At 42.2% G+C, this 16,049-nt stretch overlaps 1 protein-coding gene across 1 annotated transcript in view; it reads left to right on the top strand.

Annotated features, from left to right (window-relative positions):
* Positions 1–252: 252 nt before the first annotated feature.
* USP53 (ubiquitin specific peptidase 53) overlaps positions 253–16,049 on the top strand; it is a 30,471-nt gene continuing 14,674 nt past the window's right edge. Inside the window, exons 1-8 of the mRNA XM_081208058.1 lie at positions 253–390; positions 7,066–7,694; positions 10,046–10,138; positions 10,896–11,030; positions 11,519–11,632; positions 11,713–11,795; positions 14,153–14,258; positions 15,784–15,930. Of these exons, the coding sequence (XP_081064184.1) occupies positions 7,551–7,694; positions 10,046–10,138; positions 10,896–11,030; positions 11,519–11,632; positions 11,713–11,795; positions 14,153–14,258; positions 15,784–15,930 (822 nt within the window). The 5' untranslated portion in view covers positions 253–390; positions 7,066–7,550. The remainder of the gene's footprint in view (positions 391–7,065; positions 7,695–10,045; positions 10,139–10,895; positions 11,031–11,518; positions 11,633–11,712; positions 11,796–14,152; positions 14,259–15,783; positions 15,931–16,049) is intronic.

The raw sequence follows: 16,049 nt of genomic DNA, 5'->3' as shown, positions 1-16,049 counted from the left end.
CCCGCCCACGCCAGTCAGCTGCTGCTGCTACTGCTACTGCCGCGCGCGCCCGGCCTGCCCGTGCGCGAGCGCGCCTCCCGCGAGAACTCCCGCCCTGCCGCTTCTCTTTCCTCCTCCCGCCTCCTCAGGTTCTGTCCCTCTCTCCCCCCCGCCCCTCTCAGCGAAGGCGCTCGAGCGTCGCCGCTCCAAGCGGGAAAGAAGAAAGTTACTCAGCGGGGAGGGGGGGAGCGAAGAGGGAGCGAGGGGGCGGGGCCACCGCCTGGTGCTGGTGGTGGTGGGCGGGGGAAGGAGCCCTGCCTGCGGCATAGTCTGCTCGCCTGCCGGACGGAGGAGCCCGCGCTCGGGATGGGGAGAAGCGACTGGCGTGGCGGCGGCGTCGCACCGGAGGAGGTGAGGTCCCTCAGGGGACGCGGCGGTGCTGCTGAGGTGGCCGTGGAGTGGGATGTGGGGGGGCTCCCATGAGGGGGAAGCGGCGCCTGAGACGCGGGGAGAGCGAGCGAGCGAGGAGCGCCGGCCGAAGAGGCACGACTGGGTAGGAGGAGGGGAAGGGAAGCGAGGTGGCCAACGGCTGGCCTTTCGAAAAGCCGGCCGGTTGAGAACTGGGGGTGGGGGGGGGTGGGTAGGGAGCGAGGCCCTTGGCCAGCTTCTCTCTCTTCCACGTCCACACACACACCCTCACCCTCTTCCCTCCAGCCTGGAACTTCCTGGCACGGAAAGTTTTTCCTCCGGCGGCAGGTGCCTGAGGCGGCGGCGGCGGGTGTGAGCTGAGTTTGCCCCCTCACGGCCCAGCTCGTTGCTGCCCCCTCGGATTTGGCCCAGCATGCCTGGTGGTCGAGCTGGTCGGCTTCTTATGCGGGGGGGGACCCCCCCCAAACACGACACGCCTCTGCTGCTGCCACCCGTCGCATTCTCACGCATCCCTCCAGGGCCCTTCGCGGGGTAGGCGGGGGAGTTAAGGGTAGGGTCTCCTTGGTAAAAAGCCTTTCTTTCTCGTCCACCATCGCCTTTAAAACAACAAGAAGAACCTGTTCCTCTCCTCCCCTATGTATATTTTTCCAATTGGTTGTCGAGCCCTTCAAGCCGTTTTTTTTAACCCTTTAAATAATAATAAAAAAACTCTTCCTCCTTGTTTACTACTTCACGCTTTCTGCTCCAGCCGTATCTGTTTATTGGCTGTTGAAATGGCTGGGCTTATGACAACTCTCCGCCCATACCTTGCTCTTTAATCCGGAGCCTTCCTTAAGTGTTTACATGCTGCCGCTCACCCACAGCGTGTGGTACGGTTTCTGATTTTTCCCCCTCTCCTCTCCTCCCAAAAGCACCCTCCATGGTTAATTTCAGCAGATATTATTACATCGAATGAAGAAGCAAGAAATCAGCATGCTTGTGACTGGAAAGCGTGTTTAGGGCGAGGAATGGTCCGGGGTTGAGAGACTGGCCCACGCACTGGGCCATTGTTTTGACTGCCATTGCATCAGACAAGGTTTTGCTAAATTTAACCTTTCCAGATCATTGAAACCTGTGTGAATAGGATCTGCATAGTATCCAGTACAGTATCTGATTTCCCATTCTTGGGTATGTGTTAGTCAGTTTCCAGCAGATTTTTGGCCCTGTTTTAATCTGTGTCTTCTCTAATTTGAGTTGGTTGATCTTCTTGCATGAAAAAGACCCGCAAATGACATACTATATTCTTTAAAAAAAATTTTGTGGTTTGCATAAAATACTTGGGATACCCTGATTCTGAGTATTTATGTTCATGAACATGCTAAATCAATGAAACTTCATTTTGTTAATGTGGCTAGCTTCAAAAGTGTTAACATAAGTGTTAATTTTTAACCTGGATGTTACACACATGCTCAGTGATTGGCATTAAGTAAGGAAACTGCTTTTGAAGTTTATAGGCAGTTTATGTGTGGCTTGCTGTACTGCTTATGAAATGCAAGGGTGACATAACTATTAGGTATTTACAGTTTTCTTCACTGAGCAGTAGAACTGATACTTTGTTTTCTGTGAAGTTTTTCAGATACCATATTCATGCTTTTTGTGAAAGAGCCACCCAGGGAACTTTGGTAATAACACAGTATTTGGATGAATAAATACTTGCAGTATGCATTGAATGGATAAATACATGTACAGTATTAGCTTGTTTGTTGGGTGGGATATATTTCTTGCCCAAAGCCACACTTCATAGAAGTAAGTAGCGCAGCACAGGTGGCTACAGTGGGGGTGGGGAGAATTAACAGAAATTGGAGCCCTTCACCCTTGAGTGAACAGAAGTACCTTTCTGAAAACAGGTCCAATTGAGCACAGTAGTATTTGCTCCTCCAAGCTTCAATACCCAATGTGTTTATTCTTTTAATGCAGTAAAGGTAATAAAGGTAAAGGACCCCTGGATGGTTAAGTCCAGTCAAATTCGACTGTTGGGTGCGGTACTCGTCTTTTCAGGCCGAGGGAGCCAGCGTTTCTGAAGAAACCCATTGAAAAATCAAATAGTAAAAAAATATTGTAGCAATTGTCTTAAGTGAATATAATTCATACTTTGAACTGAATAAAGCAGATCAGATTGCAGTATTTGCCAGTAATGTTAAACGGCTATAAATCTTGGAAGCATTTCAAACCAGATTCAAAACATCAGATTTAGGCATTGTTTCAGTAATCTGTCAAATACCTTGCAGAGTAAGAAGTGGAAACTCTCAAGCCATAGTTATTTGATGTTTTCAAAACTTTCCCGTTTATTTATTTTTGTAAATATTTCCACCTTCCTGAAAACTGACTTCATGTATTCAGGACGTGGTTCCACCCCTGCGCATTGTATGAAAAGATTATTACTGGAATCTTGATGTTAAATTCACAAGTCTTGTGACATAGAAGTTCTTTATAAGTCTTCTAAGATTTAGTTTGCTGGAGCATGCATAGGCAAACTCGGCCCTCCAGATGTTTTGGGACTACAACTCCCATCATCCCTGACCACTGGTCCTGTTAGCTAGGGATGATGGGAGTTGTAGTCCCAAAACATATAGAGGGCCGAGTTTGCTTATGCCTGTGCTAGGGGAATGGGCTTATAGTGTTATAGTATACCATTTTGCAATATGAAACTATGAAATACTCTTCCAGAGGAAACTTCTCAGAATGGAAATATGAGCATATTGAGGAAGCAGTGTAGAACTTGTTTTTATTTCAACTGGCTTTCTGGAGAGCAGAAGGTTGAAATTTTAAAATGGGTAAAAATATTTCAATTTTTTTGCCTTTTAGGTATAACATAGGACCTTCAGCTATAAAACAAAATAACTCTAGATCATTAGTTGCAAGAGGGATGCACTAGCACTAGTTTAGCACAGTCGTGCAAAACTGCATATTTAAACAATGTGCACCATTCAAAAAAGTATATTTTCTGTGGTGGTGGTGGGGAGCTCGTTCCATTTGCATAAGGGACTGTTTATCCAGAAGGAGGAAGAACTGAAATCATAGCCCCCCCCCCCAAGGTTCAAACAAGAGTAGAGTTCCACTAAAGGTAAATTCTTGGGGGTCAGAAGCAATTTCTGAGTATTTATTTAAAATCACAATTGTCTCCGAGTGGTGCGGATCAGATTGAATACAATAAATATTAAATCAGTTAAACTATAAAATCAGAAATTACTTAAAATACCTGCTGGAATAAGAACATATTCAGTAGATGCTGGAGGTTCAACAGGAAGGGCCCTGTCTAATCCTAGGTCCTATGAAATCTAAAGGGTTTTGGGGAAGAGATAGCTCTCCTTTAAACTAAAAAGTGCACTATGTCAATAAATATTTATTCAATATGGTCATATTTTAACTTCATTAAATGGAAGTTGCTGTGCTTTTTACTGTTCTTACTGGGATAAGTGAGTCAGACAATGCTGCATGTTGTGGCTGCTTTATCATGGAAGAATAGTGGTGGTAATGGCTGATACAGTGGGGGTGATGTCAGGAACTCTATTTAAATCAGCAGGTATTACAAATGGCCTGCCACTGTTAGCTAAGTACATAAGACCTGTACTGGATCAGACCAAAGGCCTGTCTAGTCTATTTTCCAAAGTGGTCACCCTGGAGTTTCCTGAAATTGCACAAAAAGGGCATGATAACAACAGTTCTCCCACAGCCAAGGTGTGTGGCCACTGATCATGGATATTTATGGTTGATAAACAAACTGTTAATAAACAAACCTTCCATTAATGTGTTTAAGCAAGTGACTATCATTTATATTTTGTGGCAGGAAATTCCATAAGTTTATGCATCATGTGTGAAGTATTACTTCCTTTTGACTATTGTGAATCTACCATATTTAATTTGCCTGAGTGTCAATAGTATGAGAAAAGGAGAAGCATTTCTCTGCTTTCTCTACAACATTCTTAACTTCTATCATGATGTTCCCTCTTCTGAACTAAAAAGCCCCAGCCTTTCGGTTGTTAGGGAAAGTATCTCAGCCCCTTGATCATTGGAGTTGCCAACTTTCACAGCTCTGATACCCTTTTTGACATGGGGATTCTGGGTGTTAAAAAGCCACTTGCAGTTTCTGTTCATAGGACAAATTATTCTGGACTTCTGCTCAATGTTGCACATGGGTTAATATTCCTTACAGCTTTGTGTTGGTAAAGGTATCTCGTATTTGCTACCACTCCTAACAGTATTTTAAGTCAGACAAAAAAAAAGTTCTTTTGAGACTGGCCTGCATACATTTGTCAGCATTTTTGTAATAATTATTGGTTCTCTGAGAACAGACAGTGTTTTGTTTTTAGACCACCCACGGTGCGTAGCATCAAATGATGAAATGAATATTTTCATGTTTGTTTTCTCTAATTTTGGTTAATTCCATAAACATATTATTTCAGTAACCTCACACAAAAAGAAAAAATGTCAGTCTGTTGTTTGAATCTGGGTCTAGAAGCACAAAAAATGTGGAGTGGTTCAGAAAATGTGTGAGAGGTTGGATAGGGAGATAAACCTAATGTGTTACTCACATAAGGTGGATTTAGTGTTTGAAAATATATTGTAATGCTGGGCTTCTACCAAGTTGCTTCGGATGTTTCATTCATCTGACATTTTGGGTATATTGATGTATTCCAGTTTATGTGGAAATGTATATAGGCTCTTGTTTTAAGCATACCTTAGCTGTTAAAATTTAGTGCTAGTACCTCTGGAACTGAAATAACAAGTTGCTACAAGAAGTGCTGTTTAAATGATACCATTGCATGAGTACAAAGAGTTCTGTAGAACTGGTGGAAAAATACATAAAATGTTGGCTTGGTTCAAAGTAACGTTATTCTCTTTTTGTACAGCCTTTATCTGTAGTTACACTCATTCAGTACTACAAATATCTTTTCTCAGAAGTCAACTATCTAATGTTTTTATTTTGTCTTCTGGATTTACTCATTACCTGTGTATCCTTTTGATTGTATTGTAGCTCCAAAAAGACAGCTAACTGAGCAGCACTGAGTAACTGTCAGAATAATATTAGTAGTAATCCAGTCGGGATATTTCAAGAGCATGGATGATAATGGGCAGACCATCCCCATCCAAGAGCAGTCATAGCTGCTGAACCAGCTAAAGCTGGAAAAAGGCCACCTGGGTCTCAAATGACAGAGCTTGATCAAGGGACATTGCTACGCAATACATCTGCTTTGTTGAGTACAGCTTCATCTAGAACAGTCTGCACTCCCAGAGTCTGAACACAAGAACACTGGTGCAAGTGACCTCAGACTTACAGGGATTTAGCCTCAGTTTCTTGATCCTCATCCAGCCCAATACCAAGTCCAAACATTGGTCACTCTCACCTGATTCAATGGCAAGAGAAGTAGAGCTGAATATTATTAGCTTATTGATGGTGCCTCACCCAAATTCTCCTAATGCCACCACCCAGTCAGTGGCTTCATATAGATCAGAGATGGGAACCTGTGGTCCTCCAGATATTGGACTCCAGCTCCCATCAATCCCAGCCAGCATGGCAAGTGGTCAGAGATTATGGGAGTTGTAATCCAGCAATATTTTGAGGGCCACAGATTCTCCATTTCTGATATAGATGTTAAAAAGATTGATAGAACAGAACATTGTGGGATCCCACAGCACAACTGGCATGGGGGTTGAGCAGCCCCCCATGCCATCTTCTGAAGCTAACCCTGTAGATAGGTTGGAGCCACCCTATATCTATGCCTTCTACCCCCACTCCACAAAGCCTGTGTTATTGAATTTTATTTTATTAAAAGTCACTGTGGGAGCAAGGAAGAGACGAGCAGGGTTGCATTCCAACTCCTGGCAGTGATCAGTAGGGCAACTAAAGCTGTTTCAGTGTAAAACCAAACCTAGGCACAGAATGAAATGGGTCTAGGTAATGAGTTTCATCCAAAAGCACATTGAGTTGGCTGCCAACAGGTATTTGTGCTCCAAGGACTTCATATGTTATGCTATCAGTATATAGAAACCTAGAATTGGAAAGGAAAGCTAACAGCTGGATCTTAAGATAAGTTAATTCAAAGGTCCATAGAAAGAAAGCTTTCTGTTCCATTATCATAACTACATTCCCCACATTGAGACCCATGTTGGGCGAATGATTCCTACACTGCAGGGGGTTGGACTAGATGACCCTTCCAATTCTACTTTTCTATGATTGAGTTCAACATGGTCAGCTTAAGAAATGCCTTGATTAGCTAACGCTCTCTTTTTGTAGTAGTTGAAAGTAGTTAAATGTGAGGTGATGATTTTAGGAAGTTTTTTAATCAGCTGGTAGATGTATTATACTTGGTAGATGCTTTATACCAAGGTTCCATTGGCAAATGTTTAGGTGAAATGCATGTTGCATCATCTGTATGTTCTTCTGACAGATTCCTGGGATCACTCATTCCAAATGGTGAAATGGTCTTGGAAACTGAAGTTATTAAATCCACTTACCATCTCTCTCTTCAGCTCTTACAACCCATCTCTTCATCCCAACTAAATAGCTGGAATAGAAAGAAGCCCTGTGTATCCATCTATGTTCTGTCTTTGCTGCTGTCAGCTGTGTACTTCAACTCTTTTGCTAATTTCAGATTCCCTCTCCCTTTCTCCTTACAGATTTTGAAAGAAGACAGATACACAGTGGAATTACTTTTGCAAACCACAGGAAGAAATGTGATTTATTTCTTAAAACGAAGAGAAAGAACCAACCTGCAAAAAGACTGATTATAGCTAAAACTAGCTAATAATTCCTGGTTTTTTTCAATATAAAGCTGCCATAGTATTTAAAAATTATCTTCCAAAGAGTCATTTGCACTAATATTAAAGAAGAAGAAAAGGTGAAATGCTATAAAGATTGTCCATAAGTATTTGTATGGCTTATCATCATAATATTACATGATCTACTCATCAGAACAAAGTTTTTCACATTTTATTTTATTTTTATTTTTTTAAATAAAAAGAGCAGATGCGATATTGACTTAATGCAATCTGAAGACTTGGACTTCTGAACACAATGCCGTAACTTAAAGGCAATTGTCAGGACTAGGTTTGCTTTGCTTGGAATCCTTCAGTCTTATTTTATAAACACTGTTTCCTAAATAATGGCATGGGTAAAGTTCTTGAGGAAACCTGGAGGAAACCTTGGGAAAGTATATCAACCTGGAAGTGTGATGTCTTTGGCGCCTACCAAGGGCTTGCTAAATGAACCAGGACAAAACAGTTGCTTTCTTAATAGTGCTGTACAGGTAAGGAACTCCTCATATTTAATGCAATAAAACACAGCTCAAAGACCTATTTAGTCCAGCATTGTATTTCACGTAGTGTCCAATCAGATTAAGCCTACAAGCTTCATAAGTTATATTGAAAGCTGGCTATTAATATCTTTAAAATGCATCCCCCCATTCACTATGTATCTTCCAAGATTGTACATGGTGGCAAGAATGAGAAGGAGCAACAGCCTCCATTTTCCTTGCCTTGCCTTTTGTACAGTTTGGTTCCAGAAGGAGGGGATGCAAGTGAATTGGCAATAGTGACTGTGGTGAGGAGGTGAGTCCACAAGAACCCAACAGCCAGCAGCAAATTGAAGTCTGCTGTATATAATTTATAGACTCTTGAAACCAATGTTTCTATGAAGCATATATATGCTAATCTAATTGTTCCTAACCTTGAGTCTCCCAATGTATTTGCTAAGCAATTCAGGCCAACAAATAACTTTCATGTAATTTGAAACTTTTTTTAAAAAAAACCCACAAGGCTAGCAAATGACCACAGTGGCTTCCCATTATTGAGCTGGTGTATTTTCCAGAAAGGGCTGCCATTTTCCCTTGTATGGTAGCTAGCATGTCTGATAATTGCTGCTTGTTTGTATGAATAGGCTCTTATTCTACTTACGCTGAATTTGTAGGACTTCATAATATTGTGGTCATTTGTATTCCATAGAAAATACATGTTAAGCTGCAACTGAATTTTATCTTAGTTGTGCTAAATTACATTTTGCTTTAGTATGCACATATTATCAATGTTTGTCATTTAATCATTTTTGGTAGGAGACATGGAAATGCTGTTTACCTTCCCACCACAGCGGTACCTATTTGTGTACTTGCACTGGTGTGGTTTCGAATTGCTTGGTTGGCAGAAGCTGGGGACAGAGCAACGGGAGCTTACCCACATGTATTTAAACAAATTTGACACTGTGTTTTCAGAGGTTGATGAAGTAGTGGTTATCTTCCTTGGCCAAGAGGTACCACTTAATCAAAGTAGGACTGCAGACTTGAATACATCACTCATAATTGGAAAACTTTCCCTTTAATTGATCAGCATTTCAGCATGGGTGTTATCAAGCTTTGCTTAAGTAAGAAGAAAATAATTCCTTTGAAAAGCCTTTAATAGGTTTCTTTTACTAGCCTATTAATGCCACACACACAGTTACAAAAGATTCAAGAATATGTGAACATAAATTACCATCAGAAGTAAATTGAGAGCATTTTAGAATGCACATTAAATGAAGTTAAAGGATAACTTGTAACTGATGTGTTTGGAGTGAATATGCACTGCTATATATGCATTTAAATAGGGCCATGCTGGCATTAGGTTTTCTTCATAGTCCTACTTTAAATGTCTTTGCACTTTGACATTGTATCCCTTCTTTCTAGTATTTGTTCAAAAAGAGTAAGATAGGATAGACGGATTTGGGATTTGTTCATGGAGAGAATTACATGTGCAGACAAAGCTTGATTTGATGTTTTCAGCAGTTAGAATTGCTGTATTAGAGACAAACCACTGTTTAAATTGAACCATAGCTGGTCATCTCAGCCACTGAAAACAGCTCTGTGTGTGATAACCTTTCAGCTATCATGGGGGAAAGTAGCTACAGTATTTCAGTGATAATTCTAATACTTCTTAGTTTTTGATCTTCCAATTATTCTCCCTTCTAACAAGTAGTAGTTTGAATTTGCATATGCATAACTTAAATTTTTTTCAACTAAAATGTTTCAACTAAAAGGATCCTATTTCTAAACCAGAGATGATGAGCCTACAACTCCCAGCATCCCTTGGCAGCATGATCAGTGGTCATGAATGATGGGAATTGTAGTCCAGCAACATCTGGAGGACTACAGGTTCTCCCTATCCCTGCTCTGAACCATCATTCATTTTACCGTCCATCATACAAAGATCACAGGCTGGTTTACAAAAATACATACCATAATAACAAACAAAAACAATACCACTCTCCCCACAGTTTAAAAGGCCATAGATTGTTTAATTTGCCGAAGACCTGGGAGAAGAGCAATGTTTTGCCTTATGCCTAAAGATATGTGTGCCAGGTGAAACTCCCTGGGGAGAGCATTCCACAAGAGGGGAGTCACTGCAGAAAAGGCCCATTCTTGTGTTGCAGTCCTCTGGACCTCCCACAGAGGAAGCAGATAAAGGAGGGACTCAGATGATGATTGCAGGATCCGGGGTCTAGTACTCCATGTTGTCATGGTGTATCAGTACTGTAATGAAAGATCAGTTTATTGTAGGCCTTCAACTATATATGTGGACAAATACGTTATTGAAGAAATTGAAGCTTTTATTTTCTGCCTCCTCATCTTAGGTTTTATGGCAACTTGACATATTTCGGCGAAGTTTAAGAGGTCTATCAGGACATGTTTGTCAGGGTGATGCCTGCATATTCTGTGCTTTAAAGGTAAGTTTAGAATCACAGTATCCAGTTCATAAAGAGATTTTGAAATTCTTATTCAAGGGAAACATGATTCAAAACTTGTTTTTGTAAAGGAGCATTTGTTAACAACTATAATTGCTGCCACTTAAGTATTTTGTATGCTGTTGTAATTACAGCAATGGAATATGGATTAGAAAATTGGGAAAGAGGGGACAGGGGAGTCTCTTTAAATCCCTATTAGCATATCCTTGAGAGGGAGAGCAGGGAGTGCTAGAAATCCGAGCATGAACACTTCTTTGAGGATATACTGAAACTTGTCATTGTTGCATGGAACTTCCATGCTCAGTATACCTGCTGCGGGGGAGCAACTGTGGAATTTGGTTAATGTCCTCATGCACTGCTTTTGGGTTTTCTGGAGACTACTGATTAGACATAGAGGGAAGCAGGTTGTTAGATTAAATTGATAGTTTCTGATTCAGAGGGCGCTTACATTCCCTTCACCAGTGCAAGGATTGCTACCGCCCTAGGGCAATGTCTCATTGCAAATCCCATTTATTTTCTTCAAGGTATAGTTGTGCAGAAAATGGGAAACATGGCCCAATAGAGGGGACAGGTAATAGGTTTTTTCTCTACTAGAAGAAGTAGTATTTGGTATTGCACTGTGTTCAATACATCAGACATCACTGGATTTTTTCCTAGATGAAGAAACCATTGGAGTATGCTAGCCTATTTAAAAACTGGCTATTCAGAAGTATTAATTAATGGTACTGTTGACTTTCAGACTATATTTGCACAGTTCCAGCACAGTCGAGAAAAAGCACTCCCATCAAATAATATGAGGCATGCCTTGGCTGAAAGCTTTAAAGATGAACAGCGATTTCAACTTGGTTTCATGGATGATGCAGCAGAATGTTTTGTAAGAGCTTGATATTATGCTTTTCTTTAAAATTTGTCTTTGATACTTTGTGGCAGTGATATGGTTAGTTTGGATACAAGAGAGCCATATTCACAGCTCTCATTGAAGCATCTTAACCTGTAGGTGTCTGGTATCACTGGGGTTTAGGATGAGAATAAATTGAAAGGAATCTAAATATTTTGGACACTAGTTCTATAGCCTTTTTTTAAAAAGGCAGACTTGAGAAGAATACAGATGGTATATATTTAATACAATTCTTGTTGGAGACATTGTTTACTGTTCATTACCTGGAGTTAAGTGAACTGTAATTCATAGCAAGTGAAGAAACAGTGTGCCTTGTGCTTTGCTTCACCATCATGTGGCATGAGGGTATCTGGGAGGGTACTGGACCTTCAGCATGGGAGTCTGGCATAGCATTATAGGGAGTCTGACTGCTGGGAAAGCAGGATATAAATCTATTAAATGAATCAATGCATTCCTTTGTTTAGGAAAACATCCTTGAGAGAATTCACTATCACATAGTGCCAAGCAGTGAAACAGATATGTGTACTTCTAAATCCTGCATTTCCCATCAGAAGTTTGCTATGACATTATATGAACAGGTAAGGTTTGTGTTTGTTGTTGAATTTAGTGCTCTTAAAGTTTCCAAAGTTACAAAAATTAAAACTTCTTTTATTTGTAGTGTGTATGTCGCAGTTGTGGGGCATCTTCAGATCCTTTGCCTTTCACAGAATTTGTGCGTTACATTTCAACAACAGCTCTATGGTAAGAGACCTTGTTTTCTCCTTTATTCTTCCCCAGACCTCTTTCATTTTGTTCTTTTTATTTCCAGATTCTCATAGTATGAGAACTGGGAATTTCAAGGAATAGTGGAGAATAGAATGGAAGTGGGTATGTTCAATACCTTGTTGATAAACTGAATAATGCTTTAAAAATTCACTAACTCCAAGGGATACACATTTTTTGTACAGATTTCCATAACACCTGTTACATGAGGATTAAACTAGCCTTCCTAGGACACTGCTACGGTTACAGGCTATATGGTCCTTTTTCCTGTGTTGTACCAAAAGTTAAATCACTGGTTTATTTATTTATTTGAAATATCCTAAATACATTGTAACACAATAAAACAGAGAAACGAGAGAGATGACTATTCTGCAAGAGTTAAGGATTCAGTGACATTTGAGGAAGCAGTGGAATTGGGTCATGTTTGAAAATATGCACATTCAACATATTTTACATCTACCCTTCCTCTGCAGTAACATTTCACACCATCTATCTGATTCTGGTTCGTTCTAATAAAACATAATTCTTAACCTAGTTTGGACATAACAACAGGTTATAAGTATAAATCAGGTAGCATATGCTTTTGATCTCCTCCTTCTGGCACTTGCTAGAGGAGGAGAGGGGAAGCGGCATGCTTGAGCACAAGACTTCTGCAGGGAAGTTCATGTAGCCCTAAACTATGGCTCAGTGTTCTGTAGGAACCAGGCAATTGAATCAGTTCTTGTCTTTCACCCTCAAGAGCAGGGCATCAATTTGGACTGATAGGAATTGAATCCCACTGGGATGACAGGAAGCAAGATTGACTTATGTTCCATGGCAGGAGCTACCGTATTTTTCGCACTATAGGACGCACTTTTTCCCCTCCAAAAATGAAGGGGAAATGTGTGTGCGTCCTATGGTGCGAATGCAGGCTTTTGCTGAAGCCTGGAGAGCGAGAGGGGTCCATGCGCACCGACCCCTCTCACTCTCCAGGCTTCAGGAAGCTATCCCAAGTCTTGCAAGCCCGGCGGGATGTCCCGCGGGCTCGCAAGGCTTGCGGGCAGCAGCCTGCACCCAAAAGCTGGGGACAGCGGGGAGGTGCAGAGCCGCCACCCCGCTATTCCCCGACCTGATCTGGATGCTGGCGGGGGGAGAAGCAAGCCTGCTTCTCCCCCCCCAGCCCCACAAGCTCGGGGGATAGGGGGATGGCGAAGCGCCGCCATCCCGCTATTCCCCGACCTGATCTGGAGGCTAGGGGTGGGAGAAGCAAGCCTGCTTCTCCCCCCCCCCCACCATCCCCACAACCTCCAGATCAGGTCGGGGAATAGCGGGATGGCAGCGCTCCGCCATCCCGCTATTCCACGACCTGATCTGGAGGCTGGGGGTGGGAGAAGCAAACCTGCTTCTCCCCCCCCCACCATCCCCACAACCTCCAGATCAGGTCGGGGAATCGCGGGATGGCAGCGCTCTGCCATCCCGCTATTCCACGACCTGATCTGGAGGCTGGGGGTGGGAGAAGCAAGCCTGCTTCTCTCCCCCCCCCCCACCATCCCCACAACCTCCAGATCAGGTCGGGGAATCGCGGGATGGCAGCGCTCTGCCATCCCGCTATTCCACGACCTGATCTGGAGGCTGGGGGTGGGAGAAGCAAGCCTGCTTCTCCCCCCCACCAGCCCCACAACCTCCAGATCAGGTCGGGGAATCGCGGGATGGCAGCGCTCTGCCATCCCGCTATTCCACGACTTGATCTGGAGGCTGGGGGTGGGAGAAGCAAGCCTGCTTCTCCCCCCCCCACCATCCCCACAACCTCCAGATCAGGTCGGGGAATCGCGGGATGGCAGCGCCCCGCTATTCCACGACCTGATCTGGAGGCTGGGGGTGGGAGAAGCAAGCCTGCTTCTCTCCCCCACCAGCCCCACAACCTCCAGATCAGGTTGGGGAATCGCGGGATGGCAGCGCTCCGCCATCCCGCTATTCCACGACCTGATCTGGAGGCTGGGGGTGGGAGAAGCAAGCCTGCTTCTCCCCCCCACCAGCCCCACAACCTCCAGATCAGGTCGGGGAATCGCGGGATGGCAGAGCGCTGGTTACTCTGGAATGCATTTCTCAAATATTATTGATTTTTGAAATCCTTCAAAAGAAATTAGGGTGCAAAATAGTAATGGTTATATCATTCCCTTATTCCTTGTCATACATAGTACCTCTGTCTGATTCTTCATTCTCTGCATAGATTAAGATTTTAGAGTTCTAAAACACCCATATTTGTTGTATAGTACATGGGCCAAATAGCGGAAAATAGCTGTTTGCTACTATAGTATCATATGCTAAGTTTAAAATTTACTACTACTTCTCTGCAGCAATGAAGTTGATAGGATGTTGGAAAGACATGAGCGGCTCAAGCCTGAAATGTTTGCAGAACTGCTTCAGACTGCAAATACTACTGATGACTTCAGGAGCTGTCCTGTGAGTAAACAAAAAATGTTTCTGTTTGGGCTAACTTCATAAAAGTGATGAAGCTGAACATTCCATAACTGAAAAGGGAATTTGGTCTGTTTCTTGCTCATTGATTTATATTTAATTTAGACTAATATTGTAAAACTGCCTTGGATTACCACATTCTGAAGCCTTCTTTAGTTGATAAAAAAACATGTGCTGATAATCCCATGAAGGAGGAGAATAGGAACGCACACATTTGCCCTCCACTTGTGCAGATTCTTCCCAAAGGTTCTCTTTGGGTTGGGGGCATGTCTGCAGCAGCTCACTGTACCAAACACACAGATAGCCTGCTTGGAGTTCCAGCTCACAGGGACACACCCCACATGCATTCAGTAGGCCACCCTGCTGCACACATTCTCTTAATCCACAGGCAGTTTTTGAGATTGGTCACCATGAGCACATACTGCAGTGCTCTTCTCTTTCATGGGGTTACTGCCATGTGTCTATGAATACCTGAAGAAGGCTTGAGTGTAGGAGGCAAGTAGGGCATGGACAAGGTCCTCAGGAAGATAGGAAACTGCCTCTTGGATGTGGGAATGAGGACCACTGCTTATTTTCCTCTGGCTCTCAAATGAAGCAAGTCGCTTTGGGCATCTATTTTTTAAAATTGATGTACCTTACTGGATTCTATATATGGGGCAGGACAGTGTGCTTATTGTTTAGAGTGCATACAGTTGTGCACACGGCTAAATTAATTTATATTCATAAAATTTATTACTCTTCCTACACTCAAACTTAGAAGTATAGGAATGGTCATTTAGATAATTTGACCTGAAAATAACTGTTGTGATTTAGACCTTTCAGATGTAAATTATGTGGTAGTAAAGGGCTTAAGAAGGCAGAGTAAAATATAATGCTTTATAAAACACAGTGGCATGACTTACCGAACAAAAATAATATTTTGCCTTCAATTACTTCCCTCCTCATTCTGTCAGTACAGTGGTGCCTCGCAAGACGAAATTAATTCGTTCTGCGAGTTTTTTCGTCTTGCGAATTTTTCGTCTTGCGAAGCACGGTTTCCCATAGGAATGCATTGAAACGGTTTCCCATAGGAAAAAGGAAACAAACTTGCAAGACGTTTTCGTCTTGCGAAGCAAGCCCATAGGGAAATTCATCTTGCGAAGCAACTCAAAAAACGAAAAACTCTTTCGTCTTGCAAGGCATTCGTCTTGCGAGGTACCACTGTATCTGGATGTGTTGCAGAAATATCCAAGTCAGTCAAATAGCAGTGATCTGAGGTCTAAATAACAGTAATCTATCTCTCTGTCTTCTGAAATCTATTGTAGAAAGTAGTAGTAAGAAACTCAGCTGAATAAGGCATAATTATGATTAGTTTGGTGTTTATTTTAGATCTAAATAATAAGTTGCTAAAGTAACATGCCGTTAAGTAATTGTGAGACATATATTGTAACATTTATTCTGAATTCAATGTGAAATAGATAAACCATGAGGATTTAAACTAATTAGTTTTTATCTTTTCTCCTTTTTCTAGAGTAACTGTGGCCAAAAAATAAAAATCCGACGTGTTCTCATGAATTGTCCTGAAATTGTCACAATTGGCTTAGTCTGGGATTCAGAACATTCTGACCTAACAGAAGATGTCATCCGGAATTTGGCAACACAACTTTATCTTCCAGGGGTATTTGAGCAACAGCATTTAATATAATTGCTTTGGGTCATCCTCACCATTTAAGAACTTCTGTGTTCTTTTGAAAGCTTTGTGTACCAAAGAGGTGCTCATTCATTCCTGTCTCATAG

The sequence above is a fragment of the Podarcis bocagei genome (genome assembly GCF_964188305.1).
Source record: "Podarcis bocagei genome assembly, chromosome: 9".
Taxonomy (NCBI): Eukaryota; Metazoa; Chordata; class Lepidosauria; order Squamata; family Lacertidae; genus Podarcis; species Podarcis bocagei.
The sequence above is the reverse complement of the archived record's forward strand: the minus strand, read 5'-3'. Positions and strand labels throughout refer to the sequence as shown.